This window comes from Nannospalax galili, unplaced genomic scaffold (assembly GCF_000622305.1).
Source record: "Nannospalax galili isolate Female #2095 unplaced genomic scaffold, S.galili_v1.0 scaffold761, whole genome shotgun sequence".
Classification (NCBI taxonomy): Eukaryota; Metazoa; Chordata; class Mammalia; order Rodentia; family Spalacidae; genus Nannospalax; species Nannospalax galili.
Genome location: NW_008346389.1, coordinates 1,525,718 through 1,548,178, shown reverse-complemented (window position 1 = coordinate 1,548,178; position 22,461 = coordinate 1,525,718). Strand labels below are relative to the sequence as shown.

At 38.1% G+C, this 22,461-nt stretch overlaps 1 protein-coding gene across 22 annotated transcripts in view; it reads left to right on the top strand.

Annotated features, from left to right (window-relative positions):
• Trpm3 (transient receptor potential cation channel subfamily M member 3) overlaps positions 1 to 22,461 on the top strand; it is a 559,244-nt gene that overhangs the window by 266,727 nt on the left and 270,056 nt on the right. For all 22 annotated transcript variants that reach the window (XM_008842767.1, XM_008842777.2, XM_008842766.1 and 19 more), the window contains exons 4-5: positions 6,014 to 6,227; positions 9,742 to 9,866. In XM_008842767.1, the coding sequence (XP_008840989.1) occupies positions 6,014 to 6,227; positions 9,742 to 9,866 (339 nt within the window). The remainder of the gene's footprint in view (positions 1 to 6,013; positions 6,228 to 9,741; positions 9,867 to 22,461) is intronic.

Genomic DNA, 22,461 nt, shown 5'->3' with positions numbered 1-22,461 from the left:
AGAAAGGGCTCTGGCATCAAATCTGAGGTACAGACCCTGTATGAGCCCCATACTAGCAATGTGAACTTGGGAGCCATCACAGAGCTGAAAAATCCCTAATGCCTAGTGCCATGATGAAGTCTAAATGTCATAGAGCATCACGTTCCTCACATGTGTGGTGACATTGCACTGCAGGTCCTATAAAAACAAAGCATATGCAATCATATTATCCTAGACAGGACTTGATAACTATGTCACTGGTTTATGTATTTGCTGTGCTATACTGTATTGTTTTCATCATTTTAGAGTACTATTTTTTTTAAAGTTTACTGTAAAGCAGTACATGAGTCAGTTTATGTACATGAGGGCAATGGTATGAACCTCAAAAACTAGAGCTGCAGGGCCTGTGGAGTTTGCTCAGTTGATAAAGTGCTCACTACATAAACATGAGGACCTGAGCTCAGATCTCAGCACCCACATAATAAGTCTGGCACAGCACAGGCTTGAAATCTCAGCACCGGGGAGATGGAGACAGGAGGATCCCTGGGGCTTGCTGGCCAGACAAGTTAATCAAGCCAGTGAACTCCAGGTTCACTGAGAGATCCTGTCTCAAAAAACTAAATTGGATGAAGGGACTGGTGGGATGGCTCAGTGGGGAAAGGTGCTTGCTGCCAAGGCTGGCAACCTGAATTTCATTTCTAGAACCCACATGGTGAAAGGAAAGAACTGACTCCCACTCCATGAATTCAGGCACACACACACACACACACACACACACACACACACACACACTGATGTTCCTGCCGGTACCTTCCAGTGCTAGGATTGCAATTATAGAATACTAAATCTAGGTAGTCATTTTTTTTCTCTCTTATACATCACTTTTAATGGTTTTTACGTGTGTGTGCACGGAGGTCAGAGACAATTTTCAGTAGTTGATTTCCTCCTTCCACCATCACAAGTTGTCAGGCTTGGTGGCAGGCACCTTCAACTACTGAGCCATCTCATTGGCCCAACGTGTATTTTTTTGTTGTTGTTGTTGCTGCTGTTATTTTGTTTTGTTTGTGATGTAGTGTCTCATTTAGCCTAAACTCCTGATCCTCCTACCTTTGCCTCTCAAGTCCAGGATTAAAGGAATGTACCACCATATCCAGTGTATGTGGTGATGAAGATATACCTTTATTCATGCTAGGCAAGCATTTTACCAACTAACTTACATCCCCAGCCCCATGTAGCATGGATTTAAGAATGCTGTAATTTTGGGGCCTGGAAACATGGCTCAGTGATTAAGAGTACTGGCTGCTCTTGCAGAGGACCTGGGTTCAGCTCTCAGCATTTACATGGTGGCTAACAACTGTCTGTAACTCCAGTTCCAGGGATCCAGTGCCCTCTTCTGATCTCTGCGGGTATTGAATGACTCAAGTGAACTTACATGCATGCAAGCAAAACACTCATATACATAAAATTTAAAAAAGAATGCTACAATTTTTATTACTTTCCATATAATTTATATACTGCATTGTCTAATGCTTTATTGCCATCCCTTTACACTATAAATTGGACATGATTATTTTTCATATTATGTAATCAACATGGTTTTACATAGTCATTCATTAGTTTACAACCCCCCTTTGCATTCCAGATCATCATCTGGATCATATGTGTTCTGTCCATTATTGTACTTTAAATTTTCCTCCAGTGAAACCTGTCAGAAGTAACCTCAGTGCTGGCAGTCATAAAGGCTTTCATTTTCTCTCACTTTGAAGAAACATATAACTTTTTTCCCCCAAATGTGGAACTCGAGAATGGCAGGTCGTTTCTGCTGGCTTTTGGCATCCATTGCTCCTGCTGTGGATCAGAGTTCTAGTGTAATGACCACTCCTCCAGAGGTGATACTTCCTCCCAGCTGTTTTTAGGGTTGCTGTTTGTGAGGTATCTGTGAGTGGGGGTTCTTGTGATTTATCCTCAGGGATCGTTGAGCTTCCTGGACCTGAGAGCTGGTGTCCTTCAGTCGTTCTGAGAAACACTCTGCAGTAGCTCTTCATGGTGCCTCCGCCATTACCCCTGTGTTGCTGTCTATCTCTCCCAAGCATCTTTATCGTGTTTTCTCTTGTGTTTTCAATTCTTTCATATTTCTAGGCTGCACCTGGTTTGTTTCCAGAATCCATTGTCAGTACGTTCTTTAATTTGTCCATGGCAATTTTCATTTACAGTATTACATTTTAATGTCAATAAGCTGCTTGATTTTTCTCAAAGTCCGCAGTCAACCCTTCTAGCATCTTCTTCCTCACTCTTACACCCATGCTCAGTTGTTACCTTTAGCGTGCTAAATGTAGCTGTTCTGTGTTCTGTGACTATCTCACTGTCTCTGAGGATCCTCATCAACTGCCGCCTTTGGTTTTCATTCATGCTGTTTTATTGCTTTGTGTGGTTTTTATTACTATGGAACGCTCTTTTCCTATGGGAATTATTTCTGACCTGGACTGATGATGCATTCTTTCAAAGAAAGAATTACATTTGCTTCTGCCAGTTATCCGCAGCCATCATTCCACTGGAACCGTTTACATTCATATACTGCTTTCATGTCACATAACTCACTGATGGTACCAATGGCAAACCTCTGGATTGACCTGCTTGTGTTTAAAATCATTTAATCAAAGGCGAATTCTTTTCTCAATCTATCCAGAGTCAAGGTTGAGGTAGGCAAGTTTCCTCGCTGCCTTCTTCTATGCAGAGGTGCTTATTTTTTTCCTCCTGTGTTTCAGGGTTGGTCACTTTTAATTGCACGAGTTTCTTATGGGGCTCTCTAAGGACTCTCCCACACTGCATAAAGCCGTCAGGTCTGATGTTCAAGGGTTGCAGTTCTAGGAGTGACTCTCAGACCCTACCCTGCTCTAGTACTCCCAAATCTCTTAAACTTCTACTCTCTTTAGGAACTGAATCTCCTTTCATTTCACACCAACTCTGTAGTACATTTCAAAAACTTTCCATCTTTGCCTCATATTTCAGATGTGTAGTTAAGGACTTGAATTATTGTCCATGTATGTGGTCCTATAGATTTTCATCATTATATTTACAGCATTTAATTTATATATACTTATAACTTCCAGTTGCATCTAGCAAAACCTTGATTTCTGCTATAGACTTTCATTTTTCAACTACTCTACAGGAATCATTGACATTTTTCTGTCAATTGTCTTTTAAAGATAAAATATTTGAGCTGGGTACACATTTCTAATCACAGTGAAAAGAAGGCAGAGACAAGAAAGCCACTACAAATATGAGGTCAGTCTGTACCACATGGTATGTTACAGGCTAGTCGTGGCTATATAAGGTCTCATAAAGCAAAATAAAATAAACACATGGAAGATAGCTAGATGATAAAGAGATAGTCATAGAATATTTGAGGTGCAACTATAGTTAAATATAATATGCTTTACCCTACTTTAAGTTTTTTTTTATTTTATTATGTAAATTTTTAGGGTTTTTCAAAAATAAAAGAATCAAAGGCTGGAGAGATGGCTCAGCAGTTAAGAGCAATGGCTGCCCTTGCAGAGGACCCGGGTTTAGTTCCCAACGACCAACTGGCAGCTATGAACCATCCTTAACTTCAGTTTCAGGAGTTCTGACACCCTCTTCTGTCCTCTGAGGGCACTGCACAACAAAGGTGCCCTTACATATATGTAGGCAGAGCACTCATACAGATAAAATAAAAATAATAAATAAAATTAATAAAAAACATTTAAAAAATAACAATAAGTATGTATCCACACATAACTACAGGAACCAGGATAATGAAAAGGAAGCAGGGAGGTAAAGGAAAAGAATTGAAAGAGAAGAACAGTAGGAAATAGGCATTAATACGGGAGATATGGATAAAAATGGGGTTGTTTTAAGGGGAAGGGGAGGGAAGGTTATACAAGGAAACTTGGGGATAAAGGGAAAGAAGGAACTCAAGAGAGGTGGGACCATAGGAGAAGTGTATTATAAGGGAGAAATGGGGAAAATGGGGGCAGTTTAAATGGGGAAACCATGGTGGAAGGGTTAGACAATGCAAGAGATAAATAATGCCTAGCTAGTTTTTAAAAAAAAAAAAAAACCAGAGGGAACCATATTAATCAAACAATCTACTGACAAATTATACAGCTAGCTCAAAGAATATAATACATGTCTAGGCAAGGTTTATCTGAGAACGTTTGGTCTTTGCCCAAGCTTTATCTACATAGCACATGGTGATTAAAAGTACCAGACTGGTGGAACTAACCTTCTTGGATGTCTAATAGCCATACTTTGAGGCCTATACTAATTTGGTCAGAGGACATAAAGGGAATTTTTTTCTCCTTGTCCTCCTAAGTCAACTAAGCTCCAGGGGACTATGACCATCTCTGAAAATGTCCTGTGACTGTGGTGCGTCATCTGTCCTCTTGATCAAGGAGGACGTGGAGACCCATGAGATGGACTTGAACCAGTGTCCAGTCTACAAACAGGAGGGTCAACACAGAGGAAACATTTCCTCTATGCTTCCGAGTGAAGCCAGCCATTAAAAAGAAAGGAGCCAGGGGCTCCTCCCAAGCCCATGTGACCCCTGAGGAACAGATTCTCAAATGACCTTAAGAGTGAAAATAAATTGGTTTATCTGGACCAACTGTATGACCTTAAACACCCAAAAGGAAAGAATAACCAAATATTAAAGGGGTCAATATAATTCTTTAAGAGTTCATGTGTATAGCTAAAAGCTACATAACAAGAAACAATGTCAGACAGGAGATACCTTCCTTTGAGTTGTTGGCCAGGGTGGCCCAAGAGACTCCCAGAGAGTAACACAGCATAGAATTGGGAAAATGAACATCAGACCCCAATCTTATTTAAAGGAATATTGACAACTGATGCTGCTAGATGAGGAAGAGCTGATCTTCCTAAAACAAGGAACTCTCGATAGGCTGACCAGATTCAGCAGGTGGACAAGCACTGGAGAATGGCTGGCGGTGTCGACAACACAGTGGACAGTAACAGGGATGACAGAGTATATGAGCTCCAGTCAGAGTCGCGGGGGAGACTATGGGAGGGTGCCATTTGGGATGTGTGTATATAGATGAATAAGATTGTTTAGGATGTTCTGTATGAAATACACACAAAAAAATCAACAAATAAAAAAATTAGTTCTATTTGAGGAAGAAGCATATAAATTTACTTCATGTTAATTAGTATATGTGAAAAACATTACCATTGAAATCTACCTGATGATTTTATATCCATGCTCAGGTGCCAAGGATCTCAGAAAGTAACTGACTGTGACTAGTAATAGTCAGATACATAGAGATTTGAAACAAATATGCAAACATCTAAGTGTTAGTAGCATTAAAAATGAGTTTTTCTGTATGAAACTATATTTTAAAATGAAATGCAGATGTTTTTTTAAAGATTAAAACCTCATTCAATTTTATCTTACAGGGTTTATACTGAGTTCAATATTGTATAACTGTATTCATTCAACTGTGAACCAAAAAATTTATAGCCAATTTTGAAAGAGATGCATCTTTGCTCTGGAAATTGTTATTGAATATGTTAATGCTGTAATGAAATGTTTCTTCTAATGATGCAGTTATTAAATAATTTTTTAAAAAATAATAAAAAAACAGAGGCACAGTTATAGTCACCTAATGTATTTAAAGGAATTAATCTTGTTGAAAATATTAGGAATGTTTAAACTGTTTCATAAATATAAACAATGGTAAAATATAAACATGATTTCTTTTAGACAATTAATTGCAGGAAAATTATGCTTAAACTACATTTAAAAAAAAACTTCAATTTTCAAACTTTCAGTATCTCAATTTCAAGAAAACCTTTAAAAATTGGAATCATTTTGTCTCCTGAAGGCTCTTTTGGTAAAAGAAATAACCCATCCTCTTTAAAATGTTTGATTTCACATAAGATATTTTCTTCAGGTAGGGACACACACAACAGCCACCAGGAAAGACAGGCAGCCTCAGGCAACCCTGTCTATCCCTCTAACCATCTGCCTTTTTTCTAGTATGTGCGAGTGTCTTTTGATACGAAACCTGATCTGCTGCTACACCTGATGACCAAGGAATGGCAATTGGAGCTTCCCAAGCTTCTCATCTCTGTGCACGGTGGACTGCAGAACTTTGAGCTCCAGCCCAAACTCAAGCAAGTCTTTGGGAAAGGGCTCATCAAAGCAGCCATGACAACTGGAGCGTGGATATTCACTGGTGGGGTCAACACAGGTAACCAGAGAGTGGAATGGAAGGAACAGCATGGGCCATGAGAATGTCGTCATTTTGTCTGTCATTGAAAATATTTATACCTCCCTACCTCAATTCCACTCAGTGTTTCCACTCTCTCTGGCTAGCCCTCCTCTCACTGTTTCTCCCTTTAAAAAAAAAAAAAAAAGTGATACTACACAGTTATTTCTCAACTAGAGAAACTGAATGTAAGAGGTGGCTTTTCTTGTAATGTTGTCTGTGTAGAATTTGTATACATGACCAATGGAATTTTCCAGAATGTTTTCAGTAGCTCAAGTTGTCATATGTAGCCACTGATTTTGGGGGGCTGCTCTTTTTAAAATTTTTATACATATGAGTATTTTGACTGTATGCATAGAAGTGTACTGTGTGTGTGCTGTGCATTGGATCCTCTGGTACTGGATTGTTGGACAGTTATTATCTGCCATGTGGGTGCTGAGAACTGAATCCAGGTCCGGTGCAAGAGCAGCCAGTGTTTGAACCCCTAAGTTATGTCTCCAGAGCCCTCCACTGATTTTTTTTAAGATTAACTTTTGATTTCCATCGGAATATCTGCATCTGCGCTTTAAGCAATTTCAAACTTGGTACCAAATACCTTTTTCTTCTTGGGGTATGTGTGTGTGTGTGTGTGTGTGTGTGTGTGTGTGTGTGTGTGTGCGTGTGTGTGTGCATGTGTGTGTGTATACGCATGTTCATGTGTATTAAATGTGAGTGTGTACATTCCACAGCATGTGTGTGGTGATAGAGACCAACATCAGGTGTTGGTCTTCACCTTTCACCTTGGTTGAGGCAGGATCTTTTTGTTGTTCCCTACTGTATACATTAGGCTAGCTGGCCCCCTTGAACCTCTGGGAATTCTCTCATCTCTGCCTTCCATCTTCAATAGGAGCCCTGGAAATGCAGACACTCATACTAACACACGTGGCTTTTACATGGGTTCTTTGGATTCAAACTCAGATCCTCAAGGTATCCATTGGGTCATCTCCCCAGCCCTTTTTTTTTTTTTTTTGAATGACATTCCCATCTGGGATGTGAATTGTAGTACTAAGTCTAAATTATTATGTGTTTATCATTTTAAATATTTCATTAAATGTTCTGCATCAACAGAAGGTGGATTCCAAATACCTTTTCCTCCTTGCTAAATAAGTTTTTATATTGTGTTACCAAATAAATTCTCATAAGCCCATTTGCAGTTAAGTGCTTATCTACAGAAAATTAATAATATGCAGCAGATAATGGATTGGTTTTCTGTAAACTTTTTTTGGTAAATTATCTTAGTCAGAAGTTCCAGTCATTTTGCAATAAGTTCATGCAAACTCGTCACTGGACCAACTAGCTTTAAATAACATTATCTCAATCTTCTTTGATTTCAGTGTTTTTAGTTGGATGCTGTTTGAGTGACACCTACATTGCCAAATGTCCTACATAGTTAGAACTTGTGAGCAGTCAGCACACAACTACCTGGAAAGGTTTTGGCAGTGAATGCTGCAGATGGCCCATGCCCAGTGAAATCAGCTGGCAACATCTTCAACTAACCTCAGGAAGCTCTTACTGCTGTCCCTCTTTACAAAAGAGACACTTTATTTCAATGACTGTTCATGTTTTAGGCCTCACATTTTACTCTCTACTAAGTAGGAAGCAGTTGCCTATAAATTAGTGAGTCTTTTGTTTTCCTGATGTGAAGAGAAACACCAAAGAATTCTGAAGGCTCAAAACAAATTCCAACCAGTCTTCTGTCTTGAGGAAGCTGGAGCATTGCTTACTGTTTTTCTTCTTTTATGAAATACATTCAATAGCACCAAAGAATTTACGGCCTAAATACTATAAAGCAAACAGTTCATCTCTAGTTCAGAGTACAAGGCTCTGAAGACGGCTGCTGAGGCTGGTAGTGAGAAAACTGTGACAGACAGAGGAGCACACCACAAGGTTAACTTATCCAGCCGGGCCCTGATGTGCTTTGCATGCTAGCATTAGTATTTACGGGCTTACTCTTTCTTGTTTGTAGGTTTATTTTTAGCAGTATTTATATGTAGAATATCCAGACAAGCTGACAGTGAAAAGGGCTTCTCCCCAAGCCTGGCAGCACAAAACACTGTGGGCTCGTGGTCATTCATGCTGTTTTATTTAATTTCTTAAAGGAAGCTCTTTTGCCTGATCTTATGACTACTTCACAACTGAATTACTGAGACATGTATGATCTCTCCATGATGAAGCAGCCTGGCGTGTTCTGCTTCTGTAGTTAGTTCAGCACACAGCTTCTGAGCTCTTATCTTGGGTTAGACTGTCCCTGAAGACACATCACATTGAGTAACACACTGACTTTCCAGCCTCGCCTTCAAGGAGTTTTCTGTCAGAGAAGAAGCCTCACATGTTGTTATGCATCACTGCAGAATGTGTTATGTGGCATATTAAACTGTTAGGGACTCACAAACTGCAATACACATAAGAAATCACATCCAACTAAATGTTCATAGGGGAGACGGCACTGAGTATGAATTTTCTCAGAAGAATGGGTAGAATTTAGCATTTTGATAAGTGGGAGCATCTTGTCTCAGAAAATGTATCTTACAAGTCTTATATAGAAATGATTTGGGGGACTGAAGAGATAGCTCAGTGGTTATGAGCCCTGGCTGCTTTTCCAGAGGACCTGAGTTCAGTTTCTAGCACCCACATGGCAGCCAAAAAGCATCTGTAACTCCAGTCAGTTCCAGAGGCTCTAACACCCTCTTCTGGATTCTGCAGGGTTTGCACAACATGGGTACACTTATATATGCAGGTGAAACTCTTATATGCATAAAATAAAAATAAGTCAGTTTTTAAAAAAGAAATGATTGTTTAAAAGGGAAGTTAAAGGTTTAAAATTTGCAAATTCTTTAAATCATTTATAGACAAGAGATAGATTCCCTACCATTTTTAAACTGAGTTTCCCTGCTTTTAACTATGAGAGAGAGGCCATTATTAGCAGAAGGAAACAATTGGAATGATGATTGAAGGTGTACTTACATATTTTAGCATAAATTTTCCATTGAGTAAGGCAACATTACAGCTAAGCTTTCCATATTGTGCAAGAGGAAATTAAGATTAATAAAATCTTACCTAAGCAGCTATTCAAATGGCACTAATTCATTCACAGACTGCAGTACATATTTAATATCGTGTTGTATATACAGTTTTTCCAGGATACAAAGTGTTGATTATTAGTTATTCTAACAAATCATTATGTTTATAAAAAAGGTTATTTTTATAGACACTACACACTTATTATTTTTCCATGTAAATTTTAGTAAAAAGTGCATTGTTGGAGTTTGTATCAAGTCTGACAAATACTGGCATTACAGCCAATGCTTTTAAGGTGTGTCTCTTAAGTATGTGTAGTTGGTATATTAATGTGTCAAAATTGTGCATGTAGTACCTCTTCTCCAAAGTGAAAGGCACTCATTACGTTCCTGCAGAATGATGGAAAGGCCACTGGTTAATGCTCTGTCTCTGATCCTAGGTGTCATTCGTCATGTGGGAGATGCCTTGAAGGACCATGCATCTAAGTCTCGAGGGAAGATTTGTACCATAGGTATCGCCCCCTGGGGAATTGTGGAAAACCAAGAGGACCTGATTGGAAGAGATGTAAGTCCTTGGGGCTGTTCTTTTACTTGGATTCTTTTGGAGGGGTTACCAGAGTAAAACTAGTATCTGAAATATGCATAGGATAATACTCTTTTTGACCCCTCCTCCCAAAGTTAAACTTATTTCAGGAAAAATTTACTGAGTGATTACTGATGTTCCAAAATCTGTCTCGATAAGCTCCATGTTAACCTGCTCATTTAAGAAAAGCTTAAAATAAGACATACCAAGCTTGAACCATGTGTTCTTGGTATAGTTATACCAAAATGCTTTTATACCATGTAACATCTGGCAACTTCAACTGAGCAGTCTATGAAAAGAAAACTCCTCCTGTAGGGCTCCAGCTGAGGACAGTCAAAGGGAGTGCTTTTTCTCCAACCTCATAGCTTCCCTGGTCAGCCTTTCCTTTGTTAAATGCTTGACTATAAAAATGAGTTGGCCAAAATACAACAGAGTATCGGCTTCTGTTTTGTATTCTTATATCCAGGGCCACACACTAACCAATACCATTTTTTCTGGGTCACTATTTTATTTCTGTTCTTTCTGGGGATCGCCTTACAAAAAAAAGAACCATGATTACTACCTCCCCTGGGAGATTTTCATATATAACACCTCTCGAAGTCCAACAATAAGAGCTGTTATACTATGTAAACATATGACTATACTTTATTTGCTTATTTTTCCTCCAATATTCTTAGCAATTTTTTATCATCATTCTGTACATTAGATCAAGTTGCTCTTTTCTAATCAAGGCCTAGACTGAGCAGATCATGTATGCTTAGTAGTTTGTTTTTTTTTTTTAAGTAGCAAGAGATTTGTTTAAGCCAAAACAAGAGAAAAAAGAGATTGAGAACCAAGATTTTAAAGCTGATTCTTTTTGGGGGATGCAGCACAGTGCAGCCATCTCATTTCAACACCAAACAGGATACAATGAGACAGAAGTACAAACTCTAAAAATTCCACAGAACCTTTAAGTGATAGAGAATGTGCACATCAACATTAAAAATTATGCAAATTTACCAGGAAGACACAGGATAAAGGAAGATATACCAGTTTATCAGGATAGCAGTTTCTTACCTAAGTTACCAGCTATCTTATATTATGCATCTTTAAATATCTCGACCAGAAATTCCCAACCTGTTAGGTAGGAAGGATTGATCAAAACATTAATGACACCTACTTTTCTAAAGTATCTGAAAGTAATTTTTCACAAAATAAATTTGCCTTAAGTTCCTAGTTGCCTTTTAAGTAAATGCTGATTTTGAACTAAAACAAATATATTCTTAAAGAATTAGAGTATGCTAAAGTGGCCTGAAACAATGAAATCATTTCATAGTTTATCTTATTAACATACAGTTTAATTACTTCAAATGTTATGATTCAGAAGTCATATTGAAAGGTTCATTGGTTCAGGATCTCTGTTATTTTTATTAAAGTTGGGTACCATTCTAGAACTTTCGCATTCATACAAACTGAATAAATGAGAATTGATTATTTGTTTTCAAGACAAAGTAATGAAATAATAACCTTAGTTGTCTAAGCACTGGCAAAGAATGTTGGCCTGTCATGTAACATGTTTGCTCATATTACATTTATATCCCCCATGAGTTGGAAGATTCATTCTCAGTTCTTTTTCTTCCAATTCCACTTTTTTATCTTTACATAACTTCCCCCTTGTACACAAGTCAGAACTTACACATGATAGTAGGGGCTTACAAATGTCTTCTGATGTCCCAATTAAAATGGTCTCTGTCCTAGGACAGAGACAGGAAAGGGCACTCATGTACTCAATAAAATGTGTGTATCAATTCCTCCTGCTCCTAGAGGTCTAGTTAAAGTAGCCAATGGCTCAAAGAACCAGGTGAGATGGCAGAGAGAGCCACGTGAACAGGAAATTAGATTTCCAAGATAAGTGAAGAGAGCTGTCCCACAGTCCCTCTTCATTCATGAAGAACCAAGTCTTCTCCCAGCAGACACACAATGTGCTGTAGTCATCTTGGAAAGGGAGTTATTTTCTCAGTTCGAATTGCTCTGAGGGTTAGAAACTTCCCGCATGGCCCAATCCCTGCTGCATGTTTACAGAGGCCCAGAGTGACTGTAACTTAAACCCACTGGATGCCTTATGAGGAAATGAGCATTGTGACACAGAGAGAGTCAGATCAGGCACTTGCTGTCAGCAACCAAAGGCTAGCCAAATATGGACTCTTGACAGTGCAATAAATGAAGGCGGTTGCTCATGTGCCACAGTCTGGGGCCTGTTACTGACTGGTTGGAGAGTGAATGACGTGCATGCTACTGCTAAAGGAATCATAGGGTTGCATGACAGTCCTGGCTCTAGCAAATACTACTTCAAAAAACCTGACTCAACCCCATTCCCAGGCATACACCGTTAGCAGAGAGAGGTGGTGCTGTCTGGGTTGGGTGTGAACAGCACAGACATTGTACGATGGTTTTCACCACTCCTGGAACTGCATGTACCAGATGCTTTGATGGCAAAAGTAAACATACACTGAACTCCCATCCACATCACATCTGCCTGTGTGAACTGCTATTCCTATTACATGCATGGTTGGCAGAGCTATTTGGTCTCTCCAAGCCCATCCAGTACATATTATGCACAAAGTCATTAATCACAGCAAAACAAAAAAGGCTATAGAAAGTCAACCCCATGGTGTCCAGCTGAAAATCAAAGCCAACATTGCATAACAAATACACATGCAAAAATGTATCTCCATGGGCTGGAAAGGTGGCTCAGCAGTTAAGAACACTGGCTGCTCTTGCAAAAGACCAGAGTTCAAATCCTTACACTCACATGGTAGCTAACAAATATCTGTAACTCCAGTTTCATGGGATCTGATGCCCTCTTCTGTCCTCCACAGGCACTGTACGACATGAGTGCACTTACATACATGCAGGTGTAACACCCATACACATAAAATAAAAATAATTTTAAAAAACTAAAAAATATATCTTCCTGAGAAAAACATTAAGAAGTTTACTTTATGAAACTGGCAGTGATACCTGCTCCAACACACATGCTAATCTCAAAAAGGAGCACAAGAAATATGAGAAACCAAGGTAAGTTACACCTCCAAAACAACACAACTCTAACAAACTGAAAAGAAATAAATACAGATGAAATATTTGATTAAAATGTAAAAGAATGATTATTTTAAAAGCCCGATGAGATGCAAGAGATAAATTTGCATGCCATTAGGAATACAGAATAGAGGACAAATGAAAAATTCAGTAAAGAGATACAGATTTTGAAAAAAAACAACCCAACAGATGTCTTGGAACTGAGTAGCTGAATAAGCCAAATTAAACTCAGCTGAAATCTTCAACAACACAATAAGCAGAAGAAACAATATCTGAACTTGAAAACAGGTTTTTTGAAATGTCTCTATTAGTCAAAAAAGAATAAATTAAGAATATAGAAAGCATTCTAGACCTTTGAGGCAGCATTAAATGAATAGGTAAGGAGAAATAAGTTAATGGTATAGAAACCTATTTAATGAAATGATTTTTAAAAACTTTAAGAGATACTGAAATCCAAGTATAGGAGGCATATAGAATCACAAATAGACATGTCCAGAAAAGAGCTTTACAATAGCATATTATTTCAATAGCGCAAGACGAAGAAGGAATTCTCAAATCTTCAAAAGCAAAGTGCCAAATCCCAGTGGAGTATATCCCTATTAGACTCAGCAGAAACTGTAAAGGCCAGGAAGAGGAGGAATATTGTACTCCGAGTCCTGAAACAAGTCTTAACCAAGAATGCTAAACTCGGCATGTTTGTCCAAAGAAATACCCCTCCCACAACAAGCAAAAACTGATGAAATTCATAGCCACCAAATCTGCTATACAAATGTTTTAGATGGATGCCCTATATCCAGAAATGAAAGACAGAAAACTAGTATCATGAAAACAGGTAAAAACATAAATCCCACCAGAAGGACAGATATACAAAAGAGAACTTGGAAAAAAAATCACTCATCAACATAGTAAATCATTAAAAACACAAAGTTGAACAAGAGAAGAAAAGAACAAAGAATATTCAAAACAGCTAGAAGAAAATCAACAGAATGGCCAGAATAAGCCCCTATCATTAATTACTGTGTACATAAATGGATAGTTAAAAAATACAATCTTCACCTAGTGAGATGGTTCAATAGGTAAAGTCATCGAGCCTAATGGCTTGGATTGCATTCCCAGGACCCAAATGGTGGAAAGAAAAGACCAACTCCTGCCCTTTCTCTGAGTTGTTCTCTGATTTCCACACATACAGAGTGAATAAATAAATGTAAAAAAAGAAAAAAAAACCCACAAGAGTTTTAAAAAAATACCAAAAGGTAGTCTCAGTCTAACTGAATGAAAAAAACCCAAATCCAACAATATTCTCCCTACACAAACTCGCTTCACCAGATTCAAAGAGTTAGAATGGAAAACTATAGCCCAAGAAAGTGAAAACCTAAAGTAACCAGGAGTAGCTAATCACACAGGAAAAATGGATTTGGGGACAATACTATAAGAAGAGTCAGAGAAGGTCATTATAAAATGATCAAGGATCAATTCAACGAGAGGATAAAATGATGGTAACTCTATATGTACTTATTTGTCGGAGTCCTCAATTGTATAAAGCAAACACTACTAGGCCTAGGGGAGAGAGGGGCTCTGGTGGGAGAATTTGACACTCCATTCTTATCAATAGGCAGAACTTCCAAACAAAGAAAAAAGATCAAAGACATATCAGACTTAGAATATGCTGTAGGTCAAATGTATCAAACAGTGGTTTAGAGTATTCCAACCAACAACAGCAAAATACATATTCTTTGTATCAGTACATGGAACTTTTTCTAGGATAGACTATATATTGGACCACAGAACAAGGCTTAACAAATTCAAACAAACTGAAACCATGCCCTGAATCTTTTCTAATCACAAAAGAATTAAGTTAGAGGTCAACAACAAAAGAAATTTTTATAAACTATACAAATGAATGGACATGGAACAATACACTTTGGTATAAGCAGTGGATCATCAAAGGATCAAGGGAATTATACAGTGTGTAAGAGGGAAGGTTATAGTAATAAGTGCCTACACCAAAAATATATTTCAAGTAACTAACCAAACCATGCATTTGAAGGATGTAAGAAAGCAAGAACTCAAGCCAAATAATAAGAAAGAAAAAAAGAAAAATGATAAAAAATCAGAGCATAAAACAAAAGACCCACAAAAGGTTGGTGAAGCAACAAGTCTGCATTTGAGAATAAAAGTTGAAACATCTTTAGCTAAGCTAACCAAGGAAAAAAAGCGAGAAGACCCAAATAAAATCATTTGGGTACCCTCTTCAGAGGATGGTGTGATAAGAACAGGAGTAGGAATTTGCTAGGCAGTTAGGGTAAAAAGACCCCAAAGAAAAGTATCCAGTTTCTTGGCTAAAACTCACAATGTCCTTGGACCTCTTAGCAACCTACCCCATTCCAAAGGCCAAAAATGTTGAAAATATTTGGGAGTTTTTATCTAATCCTTAAAAAATTTTAGGGTTACCTCTTCAGAAGGGGGAATGTTAGAGTAGCCAAAAGCCCCATAAAAAATCAAAGAAAGAGTACATGAAGTTATCAGAAAAAAGTGATGGGGAGAAATGAGAGGAGTTAGAGGGGAGGGAGTGGGCATGGAAACACCTTATATGCATGTATGAAATTCTCAATAAAGTATTTATTTAAGAAATCATCAGAAAACTCTCAGGAGCAAACAAATTTCTAGTTAATAATGTATATTTGGGTCAAAAGCAGAGTAACAATTGACAGCCTCCAGACAGGTTGTTTACAGCAACACTCAAATTTTATTCCATTCTTATTCTGTCACGAGATTACTACTTAATCTTTAATTCTTAAAATAAAATATCTGAGGCAGGTCTCTTTGTATAAAGAAAATTTTTAATTAGCTCACTGATTTTAGGGTGGAAGGCATGCCATGAGTTGGCTCTGTTCTGATAAGGGTCCCTCCGAGAACAGAGAATGTCAGGACAGGCACAAGACTCAAGCCAGGAAGCCCAGGAAAGGCACTGAGGAGCTGGGTCTGCTACCTTCAAAACATGAACAATTGCTTCATGTCTTCAATCATTTAACGCCTGCCCATTGCCTCACTTCTTTAAGGTTCCATAACATCTCCAAATAGCACCACTGTGGGGAATGAGCCCTTAACCCCCATGGATCCTTGATGGATGTCCAGACCACACCCATGACATATAAAAGCCAAGCGTTTGCATGGTTGTAACAGAGCTGTAGTATGGTAGATTGGAGAACTGTGGAAAGAGCAAAGCAGGCAGAAAAGAAAAGCAATGACTATTTCGGGCACTTGTCGTACACCATGTAGTTTTTATAGATCCCAATTTTCTTTTGGTTTAATCTTGCTTTGGTTAAGTGCTAGAAACCAGGTCTCTCTGATCCTCCCCAGTGGAAGGCAATGCTCTGAGACAATTATTCTGCTAGATCAACATTCTTATTTTTAACAGTCAGGGACCTGTCTCCTGTTAAACTTCTGCAATATTATGCAATATCTGAACAACGTCCCTGAATTGTAAACACAAATCAGAAGCTCTTAGATTCTAATTTATCTCACAGTAATGGATACAAGGGGCACTTTAAGAAACATAGTCATAGCACAGATGTTCTGAAAAGTCCTGGTTCTTTGCTTTTCTGAGAATTTTGGGAGAATCTCTTCATTTCATCTTTCCCAACAATTTTATTCTTAACACTTGTGTCTAATATTTATAATAAAATTGTCCTGATTTTGAACAAAAAAATAAATGAAAAGGGAAATGTTACAACTGATACCACAGATACAAATGCTTACTAAGAGCTATTATAAAAATTGTATGATAACAAATTGGAAAACAAAAAGAAGTGGACAAATTTCTGGACACATATATCTCATAAAAATTGAGCCATGAGCACATTAACAACCTAACAATAACAAATAATGAGAATAAGTAATAAAAAGTTTCAAAAAGTGTCTTGTACGGTTGGTTCAGTGATTAAGACTACTTTCAGCTCTAGGCTCAGTGGTTAAGAACACTGACTGTTCTTGCAGAAGACCCAGGTTCAAATCTCAGCACACGCATGGCAGCTAACAACTGTCCGTAACTCCAGTTCCGGGGGATCCAACACCCTCTTCTGTCCTCCGTGGGCATTGCACGACACGGGCACACTTACCTACACGCAGGCAATGCATGCATACACATAAAATAAAATAATAAAATATTTTAAAAGAGTACTTGCAGTTCTTGCAGAAGACCCGGATTTGGTTTCCAATGCTCACACAGAGGCTCATAACCATCTGCAATTCCAATTACAGGGAACCCAGTGCCCTCTTCTGGCTTCTGAGGGCACCAGGCACATATATGGTATGCATCCATACATGCAGGCAAGCACTCATACACATCTTTTAAGTCTAAAGAAAGAACTCAGGGCCAGAGGCCTTCACTGCCATTTTTTTTTAAAGGAAGAAGGAAAACCTAATGCCAATTCTTCTCAAACTTAAAAACAATTGATGGGCTGGAGAGATAGTTCAGTGATTTAAAAGCATGCACTACTCTTGCAGAGGACTTGAATTCAGTTCCCAGCACCCATATCAGTCAGGCTGACACAATGACCTGTAACTCCAGCTCCAAGGGACCCAACAGGCTCTTCTGGATTCCATGAACACTTTTTACTCATATGTGCATGCACACACACACACACACACACACACACACAAATTAAAAATAAAATACTTTTTTAAAACCAGTTGAAAGGGAGGGCATTCTTCTAAACTTATTCTATGATACCAACACTACAAAATCCAAACAAGGGCACATGTGCAAAGAAAACTATGGACCACAATTTCTAAACATAGGTGCAAAGATTCCCAGCAAAATTCTATAACCCAAATACAATGATAGCACATCATAAATATCCACAGAGATTGGGTGGGTATCATTCCAGGCGTACAAGGTTGTTTCAATACATAAGTCAATCATAAGTCAATAAATGTAATATATCATCACATCAACAGGATCATAATATCCAACATCACTTTATGATGAAAGCCTAATAAAAACCCAGAACCAACATCATGCTGAATGGGGAAAAACTGAAAGCATTTCCTCTAAGATCCAGAGTAAGACAAGGGTGTTCGCTCCCTCTGCTGTTGCTCAACATAGTTCTAGAAGTTTTAAACAAAACAATTACAGAAAAATGAAGGAACACAAAAACTGGTATCTTTCCTGTCTGCCAATAATTAATTTGCTGAGAAAGAAATGAGTAAATTATCTTAAAACTTAACAAGTTTTGGGGGCTGGAGAGATGGCTCAGCAGTTAAGAACACTGGCTGTTCTTGCAGAAGACCTGGGTTCAAATCCCAGCACCCACATGGCACCTAACAACTGTCTGTAACTCCAGTTCCAGGGGATCTGATGGCCTCTTCTGTCCTCCCCAGGCATTGCACAACCCGGGTGCACTTACACACATGCAGACAATATACTCATATACATCAAATAAAAATAATAAATGAAATATATTTTTTAAAAACTTGAAGTTTTTCAGGGCTGAAGAGATGGCAGCTAGACCCGGGTTCAAATCCCAGCATCCATATGGCAGCTAACAACTATCCATAACTCCAGTCCCAAGGGATCCAATAGCCTATTCTGACCTCTGTGGGTATTGTACGACATGGGTGTAATTAACCTACATGCAGGAAATACACGCATACACATAAAATTAAAAATAATAAAAAAATAAAAATAAATACAAACAAGTTTTTAAATAGGAAAATGATCTAAACACATGTTTATTTAATATATGAAAGCACTGAATACCCATCAGGGAAATGTAAACCAAAACTACAGTGAAGGTGAGGTTGGGGGCAAAGGAAAAAACTACAATGAAACAACATCTCGGTTCACAATCAGTGCTACAAAACAAAGAACGAATGCTGGAAAAGATACAGAGGAATGGAACCCTTACGTCTTGTTGATGGTGATGTAACTAATCCAGCCACTATGCAGAACTATAAAGAGGTTCCTCAAAGCACTAAAACTGGAGCTATCATGTGATCCAAGTTTCCCACTTCGAGGTATATATCCAAAGGAAATGAAACCAACACACCAAAGCTTGCAGCCCTGCTCCCAGTAGATATGGAATTAGCCTAGATGCCTATCAAGAAATGAATGAAGAAAATATGGCATATATACATGATGAAATACTACTGTCCATAAAAAATAAGACAATAAATCATTTCCAGTTAAATGAACCAGAGGACATTGCTAGATGGAACAAGCCAGACACAGAAAGACAAATACTACCTGTTCTCTCTCATATGTAGAAGCTAAAAGTGTTGATAGGAAAGTAGAATAATGGTTACTAGAAATTAGGAAGAGTGGCGGTTAAAAGGGGACATTGGATTTGATCAGTATATGAATATATGCACATAGAGAAATATTACACTGAACCCCACTAATATGCATAATCAGTTCATGTATGTCAGGAACATTTATATACATATATATATATAATCAAAATTATTTCCTCTTAAATAGGAAATCATGTGGCAAGTTACACAATACACTTCAAAAATTGTAGTTGAGTTTTTCAGTAAATTGATAGCAAAGACTTATTTAATTTTGATCACTCTACTACTTTCTTCTCCCAAGATGGGTGAGCTGGAGCATGTATAGTATTTATTAGGTTTTTTTGGTGTAATAGAGTTGGTTTGTCAAGTTGAAAATTAGAATAAAAGTACTGCTCTCGGCCTGTAACCTTTATGATGTATTTATGATACATCTTTTCATCTTTTCATGATTCTAATGCGATTATTAAAAGATAGAAGGCCAGACACAGTGATCCAAGCCTATAAACCCTAGTCAAGAGACTGGAGCTGGTGGAATTCAAATTCAAGGCCAGCCTGGGCAACATGTGTCAAAGCAAGACTCTCAGAACTCAGCCTATAGCCTAAACTTAGTAGATGCTCCATAATGTTGATGAAGATGGATTAGGCATAATAGAATCTAGACTTCATGGGAAAAACTATTTAAAAGGCAATGATAACTGGTATCATTGCCATAGAATCATATAAGCAGGTTCCCAGAAGCTTGTAGGACTGTTTCCATATGGTCATGTACTTCCTCCCTGGCTATTACAATCTTTCTGTCCCCTCTTCTGCGGTGGTCACTGAGCCTTGGGTGGATGAAGTTTAATAAAGGGATCCTGTCCAAGGACAATCATTCAGCAGACCCTTGATTTCTATACTTTGGCTATTTGTGACCTGCTATAGGAGGGAGCTTCATTATTGAGAAATGAGAGCTTCATGAGTGTCCTCTTTATTATCCCTGTTCTATGTTCCATGAACCTTAGGGATGACAGAGTCTATGGGCTCAAGTGGGGATGGGGAGCTATGGGAGGGTGCCATTGGGGATGGGGGTATAAAGATTATTAAAATTGTTTGAGATGTTCTATATGAAATACACAAAAATTCAATTAAATAAATTAAACAAATAAAAATAAAATGTAGAACCATAATGCAATACAAATGGCAATGATAACTCTTACCTCACTCCACTTTAAAGCAATTGATTCTCTAATAGAGTCCCAAGTTAACTCATACTAGAGTGAAGAGCAGGGTATTTCATACTTAATTTTTATGTGTATGAGTGAAAGTGTACCATGTGCATGCAAGTCCACAGAGGCCAGAAGAAGGCATTGTATCCCCCGGAACTGGATCCCCTGCCATGTGAGTGCTGAGAACCAAACCGAAGCTACGGGAAGAGCAGCCGGTGAATTCTCCTAACCCAGGAGCTGTCTCTCCAGCAGCAGGGTATTTCTTACCTAGGCTTCTGGAAATAGCTTATAAGCAACGGAAATATATTGTCTCTCAGTTCTGGGATCTGCAGGCTGTCTTTTTACTGGAAGCTCACATGAAGAGGTTAAGGATCTCTCTGGGATCCCTCTCATTAATGTCCCGATCCCAGTACCCTCTGTATTTTGAGCGTTTGGCCCTTATGACCTAATTACCTCTGAGAGGCCCTACTTTCTAACACCTTCCCCTTGTAGGTTAGGATTTCAGTATATGAATTTGGGAGATAAACATAAACCTTTAGTCCATTTTTTCAACTTAAGAGTACCTGGAAAATCAGAATTTGTTAAGTTTCTTAGTAAACCTCAGTATAATACTTTGGATGATGCAAACTATTGATATGTCCTTCGAACACTATGAGATCCCATCTCCAAGTGAACCATAAAGTATTTTCTCTATTGCCACATAGCTTCTATGATCATAATCATGATAATACTAACTATAGTTTACTGAGCTTCTAATTAAGTATCCCCTCTAATGGAGTAACTTTATAAGGTATATATAGTTAAATAAACAAACATTGAATTAGAACCAAAATTCCAACTCTTTCCAAAGACCATTCCTGTAACTATTACCATATCAAATAAGCTAAAAAGTGTTCAATGATATAATGTTTTTATTGTTATTTGAGACCTGACAAATATTACACCCATAAATCAAACTTGAAAATACACTCAGTAGGTAACAAAACCCCTTTTCTTCATCCTGAAGGAATCTTGCCTTGGGTAAATGATTATAAAAGTATTATCAGGATAAAGTCAAGAATTTCCAAAGGATAATAATTTTCACTTAAGCTATTTTAAATTTAGATTCCTTACCTTAGAAAACAGCTTAGCCAGAATAATAGGTGACTAAAAGTTTTCTGACCTCTTTATTATTCATTTTTGGCCAAGCAAGATTAACCAGACATATGTCAAATTAAAAACCTGTAATCAGAAGAAAAAGATTTTCATTTTAACTTGAGACATTACGTTTGCCTAGATTTTCCTCTAACACATCATCTTTGTATTCACTGGTGTACTTCCAACAAACTACAAACTTATCTCTCTGATTTATAGTCTTCCAGAATTCCTATGTTTAATTAAAAAATATTCTTTTGATGCTATATTTGTATTTTAAGCCAAGAAACATCAAGGTCAATAACAAGATTGATCGCTAATTTGGATGTAGTTATCAACTCAGCACATTTGTCATTTATTATGGCAGCAAGCCAAATATGACTTCATATTGTAAACTGAAAATACTTCCCAACAGTGGTCCCAGCATGAGGTTTGTTGGACTTCTATGACTGGATTAGAGAAGATGTGCCCACAGGATGTGAGAGGGAAAGGTCAGAGACAAGGAAACCCACCTACATCTGTTAGTTACCCAGGACAGGGCCAATGCTTGCTGAGCCTGGACCACATTCAGGTTCTGAACTAGCTGCCAAGACTGCAATTATAGACTCTTGCATGGGAATGCAGCTTCATTGAAGGCACCGATGAGTTTGATTTGGGCATGCTTGTTTAGAAGCTCCTTTGAGATATTCCCAAGATAATTTCTGGCAGGCAGTTCAGTATATGAGGCAGAAGCAGAGGAGAAAGATGGGCCTACAAATTTAGATTCAGCTACTCTTCCCAGCCAACTAGTCCAGCCTTGGAAGACAAAAGAAAAATGAGGAAGAACCCAATAGAGGGATGCTTTTGGAAGCCCTTGTCAAGAAACT